The 22794-nt window shown below is 41.5% G+C and overlaps 2 protein-coding genes across 6 annotated transcripts in view; one reads left to right on the top strand and one right to left on the bottom strand.

Moving 5' to 3' along the window:
* On the bottom strand, positions 1-20945 carry SAMD7 (sterile alpha motif domain containing 7). 2 transcript variants are annotated; one of them, XM_068144969.1, is made up of 10 exons: positions 20765-20945; positions 13508-13649; positions 12390-12516; positions 12112-12248; positions 10933-11011; positions 7942-8624; positions 6374-6495; positions 5172-5282; positions 3984-4270; positions 1-1448 (listed from the first exon to the last, which is right to left on the bottom strand). In XM_068144969.1, exons 2-9 carry the CDS (start codon positions 13608-13610, stop codon positions 3998-4000), a joined length of 1635 nt encoding a protein of 544 aa, XP_068001070.1. In that variant the 5' UTR covers positions 13611-13649; positions 20765-20945; the 3' UTR covers positions 1-1448; positions 3984-3997. The 2 variants fall into 2 exon arrangements, with proteins under 2 accessions (XP_068001070.1, XP_068001069.1); XM_068144968.1 differs by having other exon boundaries at positions 2-1448; positions 13508-13611.
* The window catches only part of LRRC31 (leucine rich repeat containing 31), a 36493-nt gene continuing 21905 nt past the window's right edge, over positions 8207-22794 (top strand). For 2 of the 4 annotated variants that reach the window (XM_068144964.1, XM_068144963.1), the window contains exons 1-2: positions 8207-8569; positions 9535-9631. The gene's annotated coding sequence lies outside the window, so the exon portion shown is untranslated. Of the gene's footprint in view, positions 8570-9534; positions 9704-22794 lie in introns of all 4 variants that reach the window. The other 2 variants (XM_068144962.1, XM_068144961.1) reach the window with 1 other exon arrangement.

Raw genomic sequence — 22794 nt, 5'->3', positions numbered from 1 at the left:
GCCCCTTTAAAAACTGGAAGGCCTCCACAGAGCCTTATCTCCTCCAGGCTGAACAACCCCCACTCCCTCAGCCTGTCTTGACAGCAGAGGTGCTCCAGCCCTCTGATCATCTGGTGGGCCTCCTCTGGAACCCGGTCTTCTACATTAACTGCATCACTGGTATAGACAAACACAGCAACAGATATTTAATGAAACATTTTAATGATGCCACACATATTAAAGTACATCATCTGCATCCCATTGTGATTTTGGTGGCATAGCAGAGAAGATGAATGCAGCAGTAGCATTAAGTACCAGAAAGTCATTAAGTTGCACATTCTGCCAGCTTTCCTAGGTCCTTGTGATTGCTAGCTACAGCCCTTTGCAGCTGGAATAAATGCTAAAAGTCAAAACAGAACAGGTAGCTACTAAGAGTCAGTAAGGCCTCAGTGTTTACATTTAAACATAATTCCTGAAAACACTTCAAAATCTGAAAATCTGAGTCTGTCTCCTGATTCCATGTCTTGTTTTAATTTTTACTTTTTCTCTTTTTGTTTTCATTCTCCTTGGAGGGTTTGTAGGAAAGAAAACATTCATTACAAGTGGTGTTTCCTTAGAAAAAGAATCAGTGATGTCTGTTGAGATAAATCCCTTTCCTTCCTATTTTGCTCTGCAGCTGTTTGCAGTTCAGGCCTTACTGCATTTTGGCTGCACTGGCACATCTCCCCTCTTCCAGTACAGGAAGCTGTGAAGTCATTCTTTTTGTCATTTTAGGAAGAAAAACCCAGTATTTGCCAAGGATCATACAGCTTTTTTAATTGCAGAAGTAGTACCCGACTGCAAAGATTGCATCCTAGTTTTCTGTGCTTTTGGCATTGTTCATGTCTGAGCCAGGAAGAAATTCTTCCCCGTGAGGGTAGTGAGGCACTGGGACAGGTTGTCCAGAGAAGTTTTGGAGGCTCCAGCCCTGGAAGCGTTGAAAAGCAGGTTGGATGCAGCCTTGAACAGCCCGATCTGGTAGGAGGTGTCCCTGTGCATGACAGGGGCAATTGGAACTAGATGATCTTTAAGGTCCCTTCCAGCTCAAACAAGTCTATGATTCAATGATTCACAAAAATAGTCATCCTTTTCAGAACCAGATGGCAATCTTTCTTCCCTGGCTTATGTATTTCAAGTCATGCTCCTCTGCTGTTGCTTTAGAAAAACAAGTTCAGTCTCTTCAGAGGCCACTGGTACTTCCAGCCTGCTGGTTTTCTGTGTGGAAGGGTCGTTGATAACCTCCCGTGGCTTTGCAGCGACATCTCGTGGCCTCACTGACCTGGAAACGTGTCAAGAGATTCCTCTTCTAGGGTGGAGAAGGTCTCAAGTGAATGAAGTATTTCATACCATGAGGAGGTAGGAGACCCTTGGAAAACCAATTCATTAATTGTGTTTATTTAGGCAAGGGACATTGTCAACATGATCAGCAACTGTACCAAAAAAAAAAAAAAAAAAGTAAAGTTAGAAACTGTTTCAAAATCTAAATACAATTCACAGATCACATCAGGTTGGGAGGGACCCTCAAAAGTCATCTTGTCCAACCCCCCTGCAGTGAACAGGGGCACCTCAAACTAAATCAGGCTGCCCAGGGCCACATCAAGGCTGATCTTGAATGTCTCCCTGATCTTCAGTTTTTTATGGCTTATTTTAACAAGCACTTCTACTATATAAAAATATTTCCTTTTCCCTCATGGTATATGAACAGCCTATATAAAAAAAAACAACAAACCCCACAGTAGCTAAACCTTCTGTAAAAGGATAACTTTTTCTTTCCCCACTGTAACTAATCCAAGATATTACATGTCGAAGGAACAGGCGAAAACATTTCAAACAGAACATGAATTTTTTACATTGACAAATGTGTTTCATCCACTAAACATTTACATGACCAAATTCAACACAAAACTTTCAACACAAACTTCCCAAGCTGCCTTACTAAGTCTGAAAGCCATGGAAAAAAAATAATGTAGAGAAGTTAATGAAGAGATGTTAACACTTTTTGAAGTTAACTGAGACAAAGCAAACAGCCAGTCCAAGGTTAGTGTTGCTGTTGTACTTCTTTTAGACAGGCTTCTGGAGTTCTACTTCCCAGCTTCAGGTTATAATTTTGCTTTGTTTTGAGCACTGTTTGAGCATTCAATGAAAAGCTCTTTATATGAAAAACACCCACAGATGATGGATAAGACAAAATCCAAATTCTTGGGAAAGACTCCCATTCTTTCACCAGATCACAGATGTGAAGGGCAGCACTTCACTTGGGAGGGGTTTACTTGGGGGTCCTTATGCAGCTTTGGAGTATTTTGCTACACATCACACCATGCTCTGGTGTTGGGCCTTACAGGATTTTATCCATGAACCCTAAAATCCTGTACTCACAGTATTTGGACATAGGTGCACAGAGCCCAAGGCTGCCACAGCTGGTAGCAGTGGTAGTTTTGAGGCTCTTACAGAGAGATTTTTCTAGTTCAGAAGAGGAGTACTGTAGATATTTGCTCTTCTTGAGGCTGCAAACTTTGAACAGTATAGTAAGACAAATATATTAAATTGCTGTTTCAAACACCTAGTCCAGTGCACAAATATACCAAATATCTCAAATAATTTCTCTCAGGCTAAAGTAAAGGAAGAAGTGCCCACGGTCTAAAATAGGAGAATGCTTCTTCTGCTCCTGTTTAAACATTCACCATCTAAACGGCAGTGGAAGTACCTGAGGCCACACAAACTAAACTAGAGAGACTAAAGTAGCAATAAGCAGCAGATCCATAATCTGTCAACTCTCAATTTACAGAAGTTAACTTTACAAAAAATGTTTGTGTGTCCTTTGAAGTAAAGCAGTGTTCTTGCAAGGAGGAGAGTGGAAGAGGGCACTGTGGTATGCTGACTTCCAAAGCCCAAGTGGAAGAGCAGTGTGTGACTAAACCCCCAAAGAGGGACCAAAGAAAATTTACCCAGGAATCACAATAAAATGCTGGGGATTTATCCCTAGCTAAAAACTCTAGTGTGTGGTTCTTGTTTGCTGTGAGGTAATGAATCACCAGCAGCAGAAGGATGGGGAAATGTTATCCGTGCAGAGAATAGGGAGCTTTCAGGCTACAATTGGTGGGCTCTTCCAAAATGAAGTACACTGAGTGTGCTGCTGAGTGGAGGGCTTCTCTATGGCTTGCCCAAGTGAGCTCACTGCAGGGAGGGATTGGACTAGATGACCTTTAAAGTTACGTTCCAACCTAAAGCATTCTTTGATTCTATGATTTTGTGATTTTATGAACCATGTGGCTTTCAGCCTTCTGCCTGCAGGAACTCTCCTGTCCCAGTGACTGGTCTTCATGGCAGAGTCTGCTGATGCTTCCTCCTAAACTTAGCCCAGCTGTGCAGTCACACAAAGCAAATTCAAGCCTCAGAATAATGAAAATTGATGTTACACAGGGATTTCTGTGTCCAGGGATTCATCCATGTGTCTCCTCTATAGTCTCCACACCCTTCCCAGACACTTAGAAAGGCTCAGTTCTCCACTAGCAATAGGTTTAAAATGCTGAGTCTAGGATATATTTCTGTGCAGGTAATTCCATACTCTCCCAATGAATTCCATACCCATTTGCTGCACACTTTTTGTTCAGCCGAAGTAGAAATCAGCCATGTGTGGAAGTTGTATCTGTTCCATGTAGTTCAGCAGAAGCACACTGTTAAGACAGTGCACTCTATGTCTCTGATGGATTTCAGTGATGACACTGGACTTTGATGTAGAATTAAATTTACCTATTAACTGTACTGGTGTTCTTTCAGTGAATTGTACTTGAAAGTAATTGCACTATATTGTAGGTGCATTTTTTAAACACCTTTCAGATCCCAGGCTTCCTCACGCTGCCTTTGCAGCGTGGTTTGCTCAGCCTCAGTCACATAGAGGTTTTAGGCTGTGGCTATCTTCTCAAACACTTTGTAACTAGAAGTTCTTGTGTTATTAAAAACATTACCTCCTGGATTTAGCTCAGCTTTTCTGGAAAGTGATCATCTGGTAGTCAGCCTGAGATCCAGCTGCATCACATGGATTCTCCCTGCTTTCAGAAGCGATCTGTTCCACTCCTTTGGAGGTTTCTGGGTCCTGGGAGCAGGGACTGTCCATGGTATCACCGCTGCTGTTGCACTGAAGAGGGGAGGCTATGTCAGAGGGCTGATCCGAGGGTTTGCCTGCAGTGGGTGGCAGGGGCATAGACAGAGGAAGATTCATCATGTAGAAAATGTTGCCCAGACGCCGGGACACCTTTAAAGACAAAAGCAGAATTGCAGCAGTTGCTTCTTGCCATGGTGTTAAAGCCATTTAACATCAAGGTGACTGTCATGTAGCAATGCCAAGGACATCCAGGAGTTCCCATCTGCCTCAAAGAGTTATTAGTGGCTAGGAAAAGTTTTCCTGTTTTCCCTCTCTCATATTTTTCTAGGATTAAGTTATTGTGAAGGAACTTAGTAGTACTTAACTTGGGAAATGGTCCAGTGTGCTGGGACTGAAAGGAGGTTCCTCTTGCTCTCTAGATGCTGTGGCATCCACGGATAGAGGGGTGGCAAACTGCCAGCCAGGAGCAGGGAAGGTGATTTTAATGAGAGAGCAGTGACGTAGAGCAAGAGGTTAAGGAAAAGAACCAGGCAAGAACAGAACAAGTTGATACTGCTGGATCAAATTAAGAGCAGAAAACTTTAAACCTAGAGGGACAGCCTGTCCCTGAAACCTGTACAATTCTAGACCTAGGAAGGTTGTGGAAACCTCTGCATGGTAGGTTTTAAAAGCCAGGTTGGAGCAAAAGCAAGTATGCATCAGAGCAGTCCTTGCCAGCTAGGAAGGGAAAAGAGGAGTGAAACTGAGTTAATTCATCAAACATCTTTTCCATGTCCAGCCTCAGCCAAGTCTCTGGTGCTGTTGTATCTTGACTCCACTCTCTCTCTCAAACTGCCAGTCCCAGCCTGCCCTTAGCGTCTCACTGTGTGTTGTTGTAACACATAGAGAAGCAAAACCAAACTATGCTGGAGTAGTTTCTCCTGCTGTTATGGTAGTTACCTTGTCAATGAGAAGAAAATGTGGTTTAGTGTGGAAAATTTTCACCCTCTTAGCTTCTGAGTCTTTCACATCTCTGTGACTTGCCATCTGGGCACACACTTAACAGTCATACCTGAGAGCGGATTTTTAGTGCCGGTCCAAGTTTTAATCCCATTGTATCCAGGAGATGCTCTTCTGTTAGCAGTGGGAGGGTTTCTCCATCAATAGCATGGTCTTTAAATATCTTAGGAAATGATAAAACACATCATGCTGTGCTAAAACAGACTGCATTGGTTATTTTTTATGCTTAACCCTGAGGCACAGACAGTGAAAGAAGGAAACGTTAACTTTGTATTTATCTCCTCCCCACAGCATGTTCAGGTGTGTGGGTATCAGCACATTTGCCTGTGGCTTATCTACTTGTTCTTGGCAATGTTTCAGTGTAACTTGGTTCTTTCTATTCTTTAGGAAGTGAGCAGCATGCTGCCAAAGGAAGCATGGTGTTGATCTTACTAAGGTTTTACTACGAGCATAGAAGATTTCAACCTCTTTGCTTGCATTTCTACTGATATTTCATTTTTCAAATGGAGCGATGCCTAGAAGAGCAGGACATGATGCCTGTAAGAGTAGGTGGGTGATACCAACATCCAAGGATGCAAAATTGCTTTAATCTGCATAAAAATTTTGCATGGCACTTGGAGGGAAAAAAAAAAAAAAAAAGATACTTTCCTTATGCTGCTATTTTGCTGCTGGTCCTCCTGGTATATGTCATGACCAGTGACTCCAAACTGCAGCCGAAGTCCACATAAATAAATAAGTCCTTATCAATATCTACAGAGAGGGAGTCAAGAGGATGGGGGGCAGACTCTTTTCAGTGGTGCCCAGAGATAGGACAAGGGGCAGTGGGCACAAACTGGAACATGACAATTTCCACCTAAGCATAAGGAAAACTTCTACACTTTGAGGGTGTCAGAGCACTGGAACAGGCTGCCCAGAGAGGTTGTAGAGTCTCCTTCTCTGGAGTCTTTCAAAACTCATCTGGATGTGATCCTGGATAACCTGCTCTGGGTTACCCTGCTTTATCAGAGAGGTTGGACTAGATGATCTCCAGAGGTCCCTTCCAACCCCCACCATTCTGTGATTCTCTGTAACCTCTCAGAGCAGGGACTGGCTTCCCCTTTAAGAAGCAAGTGGCTTCATGTGATGAAGCACAATGGAAATTATTACTTTGTAAATTGTGGCAAGTAGTTAACCTCTAGCATTTATGTTTGTTTGATGACTTTTAAATCTAGGTGGTCCTAAAGACCCTGAAAAGTGATGCATGTTTACAATCACCTGGGCATAATCTGAGCATCCTGGGAGGCTAACAATGAAGTTGTAGACATCATCGACAGTCCACTTGCGAATGTCCTCGATGGAAGAAATGTCTTCTCCATTCAGGATCAGGCCATGTGCTCCTTTGAGGGGAAACACAAGTGTTATGTTTGTAGAGCTTTGCTGGGAAATCAATAGTTGTGAACATGAGAACTTTTACGCTTCTCCAGAACCTAATCTGTTAACAGCAGTATGTGGTCACAGAGATACAGGAGTCCTAGACAGCAAAATCACCACATAGTCATCAGCATCTGATTCTGGAGTTTTCTTTTGATGGTTTCTTTGATTTAATGCTGACACTGCACATACCAGTCACTACATATACAAATCACACTACTTTACCCTATACTTTTGATTCCTTAGGCTTTACTGTTATTTTAACCTGACTGATATTTCAGTAGAACAGAATCAAGCCTTTGCTAGCCCATAGTGCCTACTGTGAGCTAGATGGGCATCTAGAAGTGTTATGGGCAGAAGAGAGAGGCTAGCTCAAAATTTCATTTAGCAGTTTTGTTTATTTTAATTGAAATTCCTTTTGCAGATGGAAACTGAATACTTAGAATCATAGAACTGTTAAGGCTGGAAGAGACCTTTGAGATCATGAAGTCCAACTGCTTGCCTGGAGCTCACAATATCACCACTAGTGCTGAGCTACTACTGCTAAAACATGTCCCTAAGCACTACATCCACTTAATGTGCATTTCAGTGACATTGTTTAGTGGTGGACCTGTCAGTGTGGGTTAACAGTTGGACTCAGTGGTCTTAAAGGTCTTTTCCATCCTAAATGATTCCGTGATTCTATATGTTTCAGTGATACAGTATGTCTTTGGTAGATGATCCAGTCTGTTCTCATTTCAGGTAATGGGAAGTTTTTCAGGGCTCATGCATTGGCACTGGTGCCTTTAACAAGGGCTGCAATGCTTTAGAAACAATTATTTTTGCACAGTGGCTGGAGAGAACTGTATCTCAGGGATAAGTTTGCTCCTAAATGAGTGCAGCATTTAAGGGATGCCTTGTCCTGTTTGACAAATACAAAGATTGATCAGTATATTGTGTATTGCCATATTTCCCACCCCCAAGCACCAGGAGAGGAGAGAGCGTAACACCTTGAACAGAATGGCAGAGAGCCTTGAGTGCAGCAAAGCTGAGAGCTTAGGGGTGACAAGTGTCTTGTCCCCAGGTACTGATATAAACACAAGGTGGTTTAGTACATGGCACAGGGCATTAGGACACTTAGGAGTCTGCTTTGTGACTTTCTGCTGTGCAATTGCATTGTAAAACACTGCTACATAAGGTGCTGAAACCTCCCTTATGCAAGCAAGCAGTGCAGTTTGAAGGTAGGGAAGACCACTCTTTAGGTGGATTGAGCAGGTGATTACTGTTTGCATCACATGAATTTTACATTTAGTGGCCATGCCTCTATCATGCCAAAATTCTGCTTAAAATGGAGGGAAGAAATGAGAGAGTAAGTCAATAAAAAATGAATACTTTCACCATGCCATTAACTGTAATCTGGAGGCTTGACAAACCTGAAGGTAGCAGTGGGTTGCTGGGTACTGGAAATCCATATGGTAATGCTGAGAATGGGATTGCAGAAGGATACATGTACTTCTCATCAAAAGCAGCACAGGAGCTATTAGATTCCTTCTCATTTGTGTTGCTGCAGCTGTTGTTGGTTTCAGTAGAGATTTCATGAGTAGCACAGTTCTTTCTCAAGCCTTGTTCAAACTCTTTACAGTTTTTGGCAACTGCAGATGTCTCAGTTTGGGTTTTGCTTTGTTCATGTTTGTTTGTTGACTCCACCTCTGTTTCTTTCTTGTCTTCTTTCTCATCATCTGCTGCAGCTGCTGCAGGGTCCGTGGTTTTGTCATCAGCTGGGTTCTTTGTGCCATTGGCACTGCAGTCTGTGGATTTGTGATTCCCAGCTCTTCTCCCTGGCCGCCGTCCCCTCTCCCTTTGCAGAGTGCTGACTGGAGGGTATGGGCTGGCTGCCATGAGCATGGTGTTGCCGTGAATTTCATCAAGGGTGGTCCGGTGGACGTACAGGTCACTGGGAAGGTGGCCTTCAGGTAGTCTGTGCCTGCCACGGAAAGCAAGGGGACTGGCTGGCATCCCATGATAAAGGAAAGGCGCTTCCAGGCCCAGCAGCCCTTTCCGGTGAGCTTTCTCCATTTCTTTTTGCTGAAAAATAGCACTCATCTCCATTTCCATTCTGAGAGACACAGAGAGCAAGCAGTTAGGGCTTCTCAGTCCCTTCATCACCTCTTTTTTTCCTTTTTTTTTTTTTTTATCTTTTTTTTTCCTCCCAGCAGTAGAATAAAACTCAGCTAATTGAGCAGGTAAGAATATTGCTTTTCTTCCCTCTCCCCTATTTTGCTTGGTGAGAGGTCAAAAGCTTCAGATGGAATGGCAAATGTGGCTGTATTTAATGTGCTGCCAGCTACATGCAGTTAACTAAAGGGAAGAGAAAAGCTTTCTTCCGTGTGATGCCTCTGGACAGAATTTCAGACAAAACCATTTTATTTGTGTTGGCAATGCAGGCATTCTTGCAGTGATTGTGCTCACTTGGGATTTGGGAAATTGTCTGCAAGGTTATAAAGGTCAAAGACTGATGAAAATAAGTGATTTACATTGCCCATCAGGAAATTATACTGAACACTGGGAATGGCAGGGGTAGTGTATGTGATAAAGGACTAGAATTATATTATCTATGGAAGCTGTGCTTTCAGAGTAAGCTAATGTAAATCTCTTGAGTAACTCTCCATAGTGCCTGATACCAGAGCATGGCTCTAGGAGTGTGAAAGGGTGAGATCCTAGTGGTAAGTGTTAAACTGATCTCCCTCTTGGTGGATAAAGCCAATGCTCCAGAGGCTGTGCCAGCTTCCAATCCCTGGCATTTCAGGTAGGAAGGGTTACCAGTGAGATTTGGAGAGTATGAGTAGTATGTGTCTGCATTGTACCAACCTGTACTGCCATCAGCTTTCTCTGGAGCCAAGCTAGTGATCAAACAAATCTAGAGCTCCACAGCTTCACCTGGAGCTGACAGATGGGAGCAGTGAGACAATCTACCAGAGTGAGCCCAAACAGAAATGGTTTATTTAGCCTGCCTTTCTTGCTTTCAGGATCTTTCAGTGGGACTTCTACATTATTCCTTGGAAAAGTGCTTGTGAGGGCAGCTGTATCTTTAAAGAGCACAAAGATCTGCCATGAGGATAACAGGTCAGAGAGAGTCTGATTTTGAGGAAACTTCTCATTAATGTAAAATTGCCAAGGAAAACAGTCTGGGAAAAGGTATCTATTTAGCTGCTTGTTGTGTGGGGGGAATTATATAACATAATATTCAGAGCTTTTCTGTGCCTTCTTTTCATCTTTGCAACAACCTCAAGGTATTAATGTTCTGCTTTCAAAGACCCAGTCGAAGTGTTTTGTCTATGTACTGTGTCCTTGTACTTCTTGCCCAATTGTCATTGCTCACACACTGCTCTTGAGGTGGAGCAGAGAATGCTACATTCTTAACTACTCTCCTAGATAAGAGTGTCTGTTCCCTGAGGACAGGCAGACCAGAGGATCACTGAGATTTGGTATGAGGCACGCAGGTCCCTTGGAGAACAAGGATTTGGGCCCAGGTGCCCAGCAGCACAGAAGATTGTTTGCTAACATCTGATTTCTATTGCCAGGGTGGCAAAAGACTGGGGTAAAAGGTTAACCCATAGATTTCCATGTTTTTCTCATGTTTTTCCCCCCATTTCATTTGTCCTATGAAATGCACTGATGATGCAAGTCCTGTGCTTGGAGGAGTTCAGTAATCAGGCTTTTGCTGACTGAAGAGCTCAAAACACTTCAGTTGTAATTCTCTTGGGATGCCTATTCAGAATTTATCTGTTCTTTGCTCTCAGTTTTACTGTGTGAGGGGTGCTGCCACTCATTACTGTGCCAAAGCCCCGTGCAGAAATGGTGGAGGTTTGGAGTTCCTACATAGAAATGGTGTGGCTGTGAGGGAAAGCACTGGTGGTTATATAATTAGCTGATCATACTGAACTGGTACAAATGGCTCAACTCTCTATAGTCACCCTGGCAGTCAGACTATTTGGTTAAATCAGGAAAGTGGCCCACCCTGGTAGGGTGGAGATGTAGCTATTCATCCCAAGGGCCTAGCTTTAGAGGTTTACAATGTTGTGTGTGATAGCACACAGCTGTGAAGTTTGAATTAATCTGACTTCTGGGAACTTTGGGGTGTTTGGATCCTGAGTTCAAGGCCTGGGGCTAAACTTTCTAGCTTGTTTGTTTCTTTTTCTTGTATCATATTAAGGCTAAAAACAGAGTAGGGGCAAGCAGAAAGTTCAGTAGCTTCATGTTTTAAGAGATAGTTAAGGGCCCTCTGTTTCTCTGGATGACTTAAAGAAGCATCTGGATCCCTGTAAATACAACCCTGACAAAAAGTCTGTGACTTAATAATTTCCAGCTGCCTTTGCTGCTCTAAGCCTTGCATGCACCTCAGAACAAAGCTTACTGTTGATTACCTGGCAATATTTTGCTTTTGAACCAGTTCCTGTCTTCTGGCCACAGCTTCCATGGATTCTGGTTGCAGAAAACTATATCCTTAAAGGGATAAAAACCCAAAATGTCAACTCTAAAATTCACTTTTTCCCAAGCAAATGCACAACCCCCAAAGCCACACAGAGACAGATTTAAAAGCTTTTAAAGATGTGAACAATATGCTTCACCAGGAAGCTGATATAACTTCAAGCTATATCCTGTTTGTGTTTGTTGCTTTGGTGAGAATGTGGAGCAGAAACACAAGGCCCAGCACTGGTGCTTGTAGGATCAGATCTGCAGTTAGGTATACCTGTCATTCTCCATAAAGGAGAGGTACAGCAGCATGGTGTAATTTGGTGACATGCCTTTGAAGTACACATAGCTGCTCAGAAAGTAATACTGCATGGCATCTAGACAAAGCAAACCTGCTTCTTCAAGGCTGTTTTCAGTCTAGATGCCATGTCACTTTAAATGGCATTTCCTTTCGAGGGAATCTCTTATTTGAGATTCACTTTGGGGAGGGGAGAAGCTGAAGCCAGAAACTCTTATTGATAGATCAATGTGGCATTGAGAATTCAATCACACAGCTCCGAGAAGGAACCTGAAGCTGTGACCTCCTTTGTCTAGAGTGCTGTGTAATTTCTGAGCAGCTTGACATGTGTGCCACAGTTCTGTGGCCACACTGTGAAACTCAGCCTTCTCCTTAGACCTGTGCCCTGTAATTTTGAGCTTGGATTAAAAGGATTTGTAGTTGTTCTACCTGAGTAAAGTGGTGTGTGATACTATGATTAAAGAATGTGACTAGTAAAATAACCTTAAAACAGCCAGTGCTCAGATGTGAGCAAGAGTTAAATGTGGCAAAGTGACTCATTTGTTTAGCTACAGCCTTCTGTTAGGTGTGAAAATGCTTGGAAAATACAAAAAGGAGAGAATAAAAACATGCAGATTGTTTTGAAAACAGTGTATGTAACAAACGTGTGTTTAGACTTAGACTGGCCCAGTTTAGGATGTGGCAGGCAGACTGCCTGCTCTTAGTGAGGCTCTTATTCCAGGGCAAATAAAGGGTTGTTGACTGCTGATAAACCTCTGGAACACGAGTAGGTGCTGTTGGCTTTCTCCTTCACACACTCTCACTTCTCAGGATGCAGTCAAGGCTGACTTACCTGGGCCTGGGTACACACGGTTGGACAGGATGTTTGGCATGTTTGCATGGGGTGGGACCGCGGGCCCGAGGTGGGATGTGATGTGGATTTGTCTTGGGTCAGCTGATGCCATCATTTCAGCTGAGGGTAACAGATCTCTGAGAGGACAAAAGTACAATCAGACATGTGAAGGACGTTGTTTAGGTAAGAGTAATCTAATATCTTAATATACTCAGGTGCAGCACATGCTCAGTTACTCTTTAACTGCAGTGTTATAAGAGAGAAATGGAGCAAAATACCTGTCCACCAGTCGAGGCTCAAACTGGGAGGGAATGGCCTGCATTCGCTGCTGGCCTGCACCCATCAGCTGCGGGTTCACTGCCATCAGCTGATTCCTCATTAGCATCTCTTGCCGCTGCCGCAGTTCTGACACAAAGCACACACAGTTCTGTTCTCAGTGGTAAATTGGGAAGTGATTCTGTCTGCAGTGCAACTTTACCAGAAAAAAAATAAGGTTTTTTTTTTCCCCCCTCAAGTGCCAGCATTTGAATATGTTACCAAGTCACACTTTATTTTTTTTAGCAGCAACAACTAAACAAAATTTTCACTGCCACCTTGACCACTTTGTTTAAATACTAATAACACTCCTGCAGAGTTACACAATCAAGCTGCAGTAAAAGTAAACAGGATGTGTACAGTCAAGGGTGCAAAAAGGACAATTTACAACCAACAATAATTTGTATAGCACTATGGAAAAGAAGAGAATAGCTGTGAATGTTAAGTTCTCTGCTTCAGAGAGTTTTCATTTCTAATACAGTTGTTATTTTTAGAATAAAAACACCATATTAGTTGGAACCTGCCTTGTCATGAGACAGCAGCTCTAGAAAGAAGAGCCTGCAGTGGTGAGCCAGAACATCACAATGTCCGGCTATGGCTTTTTCTGCTGAGTTCCTGTACGATCTTGCTTCTTCTTCCAGATGCTTGAAGCTTGATGAGAGCAGATTTAGACTGGATATTAGGAAGAAATTCTTTGCAGTGAGGGTGTTGAGACACTAGAATAGGTTGCCCAGGGAGGTTGTGGATGCCCCCTCCCTGGAGGTGTTCAAGGCCAGGATGGATGAGGCCTTGAGCAACCTGGGCTAGTGGAAGATTTCTCTGCTAATGCCAGGGGGATTGGAACTAGATGATCTTTAAGGTCCCTTTCAAGCCAAACCATTCTGTGAATCTATGAATCTGCAAATCTCTTGATCAAATTTTGGGTGCCAAGACTCGCCTGTATTAACTTTTATTTACCTAAGAGAAATGTTTCTCAGGTTACTCCAAAGATAAATCTGAAGACATTAAACCTGCTGGTGGCTGTTTTTTGTATGTTGTGCATCCTACAAACAGCTATGCAGTTGAGTTTCTTCCTGCTTACCTCCTGCTGCCATGCCACTTGCTAAGCGGTACAAGTGCTTTTCTTCTAGTGTTCCTTGTTCTCCCAGGATAGACATTTTCCTCATGTGATCTCGGGGGGTCATGCTGCAAGGAGACAGCAACAGCTTTTCTGCGGTAAAGAACTGAAGCAGCAAGCCCAAAGAACAGCGTCAGACATTCAGCAATGCAAGAAACAGAGCAGGTTACACAAGTTACTTATCAGATAAGCAGGTGGTCCCTCTGCCAGTCACAGCCCTGCCCTTCAGCGCTTGTGGATTGTGTTGGTTACCACATAAAAACTTTTGGGTTTCAGGATAATGTAAATGTTGCTCTTGTTTATACTGAGTTGTTTAGTGTCCTTGGGTCTTGGAAAGTCAGGATGTTGGGAAATACCAGCTTCTCAGAAGCATGTAATTAAGCCAAAATCTTTTGCCTGCAGCCCTGAGAACAATTATGTGCTCATACTTGGGCAGGCAGCTTTATTTGGGAATTCTAGTAGTTTGGAGCCCTGTCTACTGTAAACTAAGTGAAACAGATGGGAAGCAATGGTAGAAACAAGCTGTTCCAAATGACATCAGCCCCTTAGAACTGCCAAATAAAGTAAAATAGGTACAAGAACATGCTTTGCAGTGAGAAAAACAGTGATAAAAGCAGTGAGGCTCAGATTAATTATCCATATATGTACAGGTAAATAAAAGCCAGATGAAGAGTAGAAATCTAAACTGAAAACTAAACCACTACCAATATGCAGCTGAACAGCTGTCATTGAGATGGATTGCATCAGCATTTCTCAGTCTATCCAAATAGCTGGTGACTAGATTACAAATCATCCTGATACCTGGAGAACACTTAAAAGCTATCCTTTGTAGGAGGCTTTAAGTGTAGGGGTTGGCAGAGGGAGCAGGCTGGCTCTAAAGGCATCAGGAACATCTGCATGTGAATTTCACCACAGATTTGCACAACTTCTTTTTTTTAAGTAAGTTGAAGTTAATGAGTTGAATTTTCTACCCCAATAGCTCTAATGAAATAGATTCTTTCTTCTGAAAGATTTAAGATGTAGTGCTTTACTTGATAAGGTGAAGACACTTGGTCTGAGCCTTGAGTTTTCTGCAACATGGATAAGTTAGATGGATAAGTTAGTAATTTCAGCCACTCAGACTGAGAACAGAGACTACTTGGACCATACCACCAGTGTGCCCTCAAAATAAAAACTTCAGGTTTTCCTGGAAGCAGCCAAGCCTGCCAAATCCAAGAACAGCACCATATCCTTTGTTCCTGATGTGTATATGAACACGTGCTACTGGATATGTTTCCGTTTGCCTTGTTCTTTTTCTGCCTTCCTTGCCTTCCTTGCCACTTTAGATTTAAAGTGGTTTAGGGTCCTGGGTGCTTTGTGAAGAGCATTTGAGCTGCCAAAGTGCTTCTGAGCTGCTAAAGCATTTTAAAGCTCAGTACTAAAGCGATTTAGTGCTGAACTAAACTTTACAGCAGCTCAAAAAATAGATGGCAACTGGGATGATGGTATTTGCCAGGCCATATTGGTCTCCAGTGAGCCATTTAGGTGATTTCTTTCATGGATGAGTGGCTCTGTATTAAATACTCTGGAAAACAACTCTGCAGTTTTAAACTTAATCCTAACTTCTTTACAGCCTGACCTTTGCCTTGTGCAAAGAGACCAGAGAATACGAAGGTGCAAAGCAACCAGAGGAGCTCCAGATAAACAAAATGGAAAACCCAAGAAGTTTTAACTTTTTAGTAAATCAGAGGGAAAAAAACCCAATCAAATGAAAAGCCACCAACTGGACCAAATTTAAATGCTGGTATTAACACTATCAAAGTTGTGTCTGTTGGGTGACTGCCAACATGTGCCATTTTTTTATTTTAGGCAGTGCTACAATGCTTCGTTCCTCTGTTTTAATCACAGTTGTGAATGCACTTTGTTCTGGGGAAGTTGCCCCACTGTGGGAAAAAAGACATACAAATAGAAAACACTTAACTTTGCCAGGCCTACCCAGATCTCCTGCACTTCCTCTGTTGCAGTAAGACCTCTTACACCCATGATTAAAATTATTTGGTTACAACTTTTAATTGTAGAATCATGGAAAACCTAGTTGGAAAAGATCTACCTATTCTCACCCAAGTCTGACACCTCCGTATGGGATCTTGTTTGCCCTGCCCATCCTCACAGACATCTATCAACAATCAAGCAGCAGTAATTGTTAGAAACCAGTAGCACCAGTACCGCTATGGTCATACTTTCCCAAAAGGAAAAGGAGCCTGGATTTTGTGTTGAATGTGAAATGTGTTATAGTTGACAGGTAGCCTCTTTCCTGGCCTCCTTTCACAGCTGAAGCAGAAACTATTTAAGACATTTCACAGCATGAGACTTTCTTTCAACTGCTTGAATTTTCACTGAATGTAGGGTCCTGAGTACAACAGCATCCACAGTGGAGCTGATCCATGTTAATTTATAGATTATTATCCATGAGATGACCAAGATTCATTCACAGAGCATCACTTCAGGCAGCAATCCCTTCAGGCAACATGCATCACATAACCAGCTTCTTGCAGAGGCAGACCAAGTGGTCTGTTGTTTGAACATGGAAAAGACATAGCATTGAGAAAATCATGGAATAATATGACTTGAAAGTTCATTGGTGTCATCTTCCCCTAAAGCTGCAGCTTATTGCTTCCATTGACCCAGTTTTTGAATCATCATGAGCCAAAAGGAGGGTTTGATTCCTTAATGAGGTTTCATTAGAGTTGCTCCATGAAGTAATTCTGTTTGGTCTTTAAATTAGTGTGCCGGTCAATCCTATCTAACTTAGCTTGGATTTCTTCACAGCTACATAAAAATAATTTTGGTATTTGTGTTAGAAGATTTCAGATCCTATTTCCACCAAAATTCTAATCTATTTTCCCTGGCTGAACATTTGAGTATCAATATGGAGTTAATCTTACTTCAGTAGGGTTTACACCATATTGACCCATTTTGTTGTGTAAGTCACCTGCATTAAATTACTCATTTCTTTCCCTGAATTTCATGTGCAGGGAAGTATTGAATTGATTGGGTAGGATAAATAGTTAGCTTAATAACCTAATATAATGACTGACTTAGCTGGGGCTCTGACTTGCAGGTCAAATTTAAGGTACATAAGGTTCATACTATTTCCACAAAAACTGGCATATTAGAAGCCAACATCAGCCAAAAAAGCTCTCTGTTGGACCAGGGAAAGTACACTTGTGATACATATATTAGCTGGGATTTGAGAGGAACTCAAAATCTTGCATCAGGGCTCATATAAATTCATACACACCAGCTGTCCAGTGTTACATTCATATATGGCTCTTCTCTGATCCTATTGCACAAATCCTGGCTGTACAGCACATTACAGGGATGAAGACAAGTTAATCTCTACCTTTAGAGTCTTACCCTCAGCAAACCCTTCTTGGCAGCAGGCAGAACCACTCACCCAGTACTAATTCTGTCCAAATTTATTAGATGAGAAGTGGCAAGACATGAACATCATGAACCAGAAGCATTTGCAAATCTAATCATGCTGTATGCAGTTTCCAAATGTCCCTAGCAGTCTGTATATCTATACTATTCATTACATTGGCAAAATGCAGTATAGTCTTACATATAACAGAGACTTGTTGGAAAACTTAGGGTTTTGGTTAAATGCATGAAAATTTCCTTAACTAATCCTGCTTTTGTTTACATCAAACACATGGAATTAGTGTTTTTAAGACCAGTTTTTATGCAGCTGTAGTGGCTGCACAGACTGTTTGGAAGAAGCTGAGTACTGTTTAAAATACTCAGGTAAATCTGTCAGAGAAATCAGTTAAATGTGATACAAGCATATATACATGCTTATGAGTGAAATCTGTGAATGAACTCATAAATAGTATCTTTCATTTCCACTGGCTCCCTTTTCAGGAAAAAAAAAAAAAAACAATTACTTGAGAAATCAGGTGCTATTACAAAAATTAGATAAAGATCCCAATATTATTAATACTCTAATGTTATTAGCTGTAGTATTGAGGGTTCTAGCCCTCAGCCTATGCTAGGAGACATAAAGATAGAGATTGAATTTAGTAAGGAACTCACAACCAGAGAAATAGATTACTATTGGAAAGCAAGGAAGCAATTATACCAACATTGTGTCATAGAGGAGAATGAAATATGTCTTCTTAATGGGGGTAAGGTACCACTGGAGAGGCTGTAGGGCTAAATTCTAATCCTGGATACGTGGGCACAGACTGCTCAGAGACTGAGATTAGAGTGTAATCCTAAAACTGGATTGGGAACGATACATTCCCTAAAGAAAGGAAAATAACTATATTTACACTGCATGTGTCAGCCAGCTGAGTTTGCAGTGCATGCCTCTACACCAGCACGAAGGCCTGGGTGGTTCACCACTTTGAGCTGGCTAATTGGCAAGATTGGCAGCAGCTTGCCACTCTTCTTTTTCAAACACACCAGTCTCAGAAAGAGATCCAGGCTCAGTTTTGGCAAAGCCAGGCCTTCAGGAACTAAATTAGGTTCACAATTGAATTGCATCTTGTTCCCACCAGAGCGGCTGAGGGAAGAGGAAGCTGTTATTCCTGTGTGCCACTAAGGCAACAGTCAGCTTACTGCATTGACTAAAACCAAAGGGGGAAATGCGTTGTACTGAGCACAAACACACAGCAGGAGCCCTCAGAGCCTACTAGGTGAGGCAGACAGATGGTGGAGCGAAAAGAAGCCATCTTGCCATTTGATATGGCTTTGGAGGCACTGAGACACAGGGCAGTAAGCAGCTGAAGTGGAAATTGTGCTCAGCATTTCCCCCTCTCAGCTGAGTGCTGTGACCACAGGATTCTGCAGAATCACAGTGCTAATATTGTTAATTTATATTTGTGGCAGCACCCAAAGGCTCCAGCTGGGATCTCACTGAGTGCTCTAACTGTGCCTTTAAAATACCTAAGTTAAATAACTGAACAAGAACTAAGGAAAACAGGGATTGTAGCCAAAAAAAGTGTGTGTGGGCACATGTGTGTATAACATTGTGCACCCACCCTGTATCCTGACAAATTGGCACATGGAGAAGCTGTTTATAAGGGATGGGTTTCTCTATGACATCAGTTACATACAGAGATAAAAGCATGATGTAATTTGTTTTCATTGTGGATTTATTTCATAATTAGGGATGACACATGAAACATTACACTCTTGTCTGTGGTCCTTTTAGAAGCCTAAAGATTGCAAAATGGGCCATAAGAGGGATCAGTTAAAGGGAAACTGATCTCTGTGTTTCTTACTTCTCAATATTTTTTACTTTTAGAGCATATAAAGTAAGCTTTTTCTCTTTGTTTTTAAATACCAGGAAAAAGCTAGATAGCTTTCTGATAACTGGGGAGCAAGGCTGATATTTCCAAATGAAGTATCACATTTTAGTGGGATTCGTGTCTGTGCAAATGTCAACACTCTCAGTACGGAGAGAAACCAGGTAGTGGAAAGAGGAATGGGTTCTAGGAAGGCTATTTTAATTGAATTTAACAACTCTCTAACTTCACTGGCTAATGGAGTTAGTTAGAAAACTTGTGCTGAATCCTCGGTACCTTCCCGCTTTCAGTCAGCATATTAAATATTGCATCAGTATCCCTTGGACTTCCCCAAATCCTCTGATCTTCTGACAGAAAACTGCCTTTGATGTGTCTTACACTGCTAAGGTAGAACAAGATGGTGTGGGGTTTTATCATTAATTATTTCAGGTTAGCTTTCTTCATTACAAAGCAGAAGACAGCACACTTTCAGCTTAAAAATATCTGCCAATATATTAAGATAAATGTTAAGTTACAGATGCCAGACATTAAACCCACTGTTATTTTCCATTATTACATTTCCAACCACTGTATGAAGTCACCATGTTTAGGACAAACCTTTTCTCCTTGTGAGATTAATGTGTGAAGGCACACACCTGATCCTGTAAACAGACCCAGAAATCTGCATCTTGAGCAGACTGAACAATTTCAGCTCCAGTTTGCATGATCAGACCATGGTAAAATTATTTGAGTTAGAATTCCCTTTTCCTCCCTTTCTGTATCTCTGGGACACCAGAGCGGCACAGAAATTTATGTAGTCTGGAACTGAGGAGCTTGAAATTTTAGCTCTGAAGGCAATGCAATTTGCCCAAGCCTTTCTGAGTCTGCAGTTAATTCCACCCACATCTGAGATAATAAGATGTAAGGAACCCTCACCACGTTATGATGTTATTTTTGCAAAATGCATCACACTGCACACACTGGTGTTCCTCCAAACTGCTGCCACTGGGGTCTGTTACAATGGCTATGCACACAAACAAACCTTGAATTAGTCTAGATTAGTAGATCTACCTAAACCAGCCAAATCTGTCTGTGTGATGACAGCCTTGATTAATTTTGATTGCACACCAGTTTGGTAAATCCAGTGTTCCAGGAGGGATCTGTGAAATACTATACCTTTAAAGGCATAAATTAGCACAAAGACTATCTATATCTATCTATATCTATCATCTCTCTCTCTCTTATCTCTACTACTCTCTCTCTCTCCCCCCCTATGTCTCTATCTCTATCTCTATCTCTATCTCTATCTCTATCACTGTCTCTCTCTCTCTCTCTCTCTCTCTCTCTCTATCTATCTATCTATCTCTATCATCTCTACCTCTACCATCTCTCTCTCATCTCTATCTCTATCTCTGTCTCTATCTCTATCTCTATCTCTATCTATCTCTATCTCAACAACTAATTAGCTTGTAAGAACATTCTGTTATGGTTAGACAGGACAGTAAAACATTTTTGCACATACATTAGCAACCCAATCTGTATCCAAATGCTGCCTATGCGGTCACAAACCTTCCCAAAGGTAAAAACCTCCACTTGGGAAATAGATTTTGTAATGCTTCGGAAATGATGGAGTTGATATCATAAGAAATGCAGTGTTTGCACCTCAATGTGCAGGATTATTTATCCATCAGACATACAGCAGATTGCTGAGAAATCAGAACATAATTAATCACATACTTCACAGTTTCTGTATCACCCCTGCCAACTCCTCAGTTTACTCCCTCCAGTCCAGTCCTGCTCTTCCTTAAACACCATGAAAAAGTCTGATTTGATCTGTGAAGTTTCTTTCCTATCAAAGTCTGAAAAACCCAGCACCTCTTGCTATTGCTCAGCAGCTGTTGCATCACCATTTACATTAAGAATGATAACTTTTCATTTCATGTATACTTACATCTATTGTGAAGACCTTAGTTTGGGGTGAAATGAAGACACCATGAGCATCCAAGAGTATGTGCCTTCACTATAAGTCTTCCTTTCGAGCTGCCTCAGTAATGTGATTGGCAGCTTTTAAAACACATCAAGATTAACATGTCAAAAACTGCCTTAACTAACGCTGACTTTACTTTAAATACAAATTGAACTTATCTTGATTAGCCCTCATCCCTGCTTCTAAGCCCTACCCACTCTGACATCACAAGCCCTTCTCCAATACCATCCCCTAACCGGGCTGTAAAAACATAATTACAAGAAGAGCACTGCACTGATCTGATAAACCTATTTCACATTTAACCTGCTAAGCTGTTGTTAGCTTATAAGATGCTTGGTGCATACACTTTAAATCTTCCTGTTCCAACACGAAATATGAGAGAAGGTTGACGATTGTCTAGCTCTCACACATTGTGTTACCTATTTATACTGGGTTTCAGCAGGGGTGTAATTCTGTCTGTTGGCAAGCAGCTACCCCAGAACTGTGTTATCCTAGAGCTGTGTATCCGATTGGATTGGGAGGAACCAGAAGATGGAAATCCTGTTAAGCATATTGTGAGGCTAACAGAGGGATCAGATGGTTATACTGCTCAAGCCGGCAATTTACCCTTTAATTCTCACTGTCAGTGAGTTAGCTCTCAGAATGAATGCCTAGGAAATGGCAGATTTTAAAATGTCAGGGAGTGGCTAGCTTCTTCTAACACCCATGTGAGCTGACGGGGCAGCAGGGTGGATGTCTGTCAGTCCCTTATTCACCTGCCTCAAGCTGCAACAACAAAATCTTGGCCCTGCTCCTCTCTCAGAAGCCAACACGACGCCTAAAGCTGGGGGAAAATGGACACATTCCTATTGCATATTGCTTGCAGGGAAGTGTGATCAGTAGCAAAGGGATGTAATTCTTCTATAGTTCAGCTTGTCCTGACAGAAAACAGGCTATTGTAAGATAACATAACACAAAACACATACACTGTGTCTAAGGTGGGATTCTTTTTAACTTTTTTTAAAGTGATTGTAACTCTCTAAAGATTTTTGTGGTATTTTGTTCCTTCTTTATATAGATATATATATATATAATTTTTTTTAAGTGATTGTGACTCTATTTTTGTGGTAAATGCTATCATGGTTATTTTGCTTCTTTATATTAATTTTAGGGTTTTTTTTAAGTGATTGTGACTAAATATTTTTTGTAGTAAATGCTATCATGGTTATTTTGCTGCTTCTTTATATTATTTTTATTTTTTTTTAAGTGATTGTGACTAAATATTTTTAGCCCTATCATGGATATTTTGTTTCTTTTTTTTTTTTAATTATTATTTTTAGTAATTTTTTTTAAGTGATTGTGACTATTTTTGGTAGTAAAAGCTCTCGTGGTTATTTTCTTTCTTCTTTATAAAGAAGAAAATCACTCCCAAAATAATATAATAATAATAATAATAATAATAATAATAAATTCAATACTGGCTCTGAAAAAAGGATTTTAGGACTACCTTTGGGGAGGAAAAAAAAAAAAAAATAGAGACCAGTTAAAATAACCTGAGAACAATTTTCCTGTGCTTGTCCAAATCTGTGCATGAAGGCAGACAAGGAGTCAAAGGAGCAGTCGAGGCTTAAGGATAGTTTTCAGCTTCTCTTCAGTCCCCTTGGTTTGTAGCTGTATACAGAAAGCTGTGCTCTGAAATGCATTGAGTAGATCCTGTTTGGGAAAGAGTTCCTCTGCTGGGATGTTTTAGGATTGTCTGGGTGAGTGTCACGGTCCGGAGACATTAGATGTCTCGGTCCGGAGACACAGTTCTTTTAAATATTCCCGTGTTGTGAAATTAAAGGCACAAACGAGGCCAAAGTATCAACAGCTAGACTATTTATTACATAAAGTGGACATAAGAAAGGAAGAGGGAGAAAATAGAGAAAGTGGACATAAGAAGGGAAAGGGAGAAAAGAGAGAGAGAGAGAGGGAAGAGAGGGACGAGAGATAGAAGAGGAAAGGAATTATATTAC

Source organism: Melanerpes formicivorus, unplaced genomic scaffold, assembly GCF_026170545.1.
Source record: "Melanerpes formicivorus ecotype bairdi unplaced genomic scaffold, bMelFor1.0.p_v2 SCAF_12, whole genome shotgun sequence".
In the NCBI taxonomy this organism is placed as follows: Eukaryota; Metazoa; Chordata; class Aves; order Piciformes; family Picidae; genus Melanerpes; species Melanerpes formicivorus.
Note: the sequence above shows the minus strand (reverse complement) of the source record. Positions and strands in the feature narration are given on the sequence as shown.

Coding starts and splice junctions, on each gene's coding strand:
- SAMD7 (XM_068144969.1), bottom strand. CDS start 13,610: ATGACCCCCCGAGATCACATGAGGAAAATGTCTATCCTGGGAGAACAA. Junction 12,249..12,389: donor GAGCCTCGACTGGTGGACAG/GTATTTTGCTCC, acceptor TTGTCCTCTCAG/AGATCTGTTACCCTCAGCTG. Junction 6,496..7,941: donor CAACCCACTGCTACCTTCAG/GTTTGTCAAGCC, acceptor TTCCCCTCAAAG/GAGCACATGGCCTGATCCTG.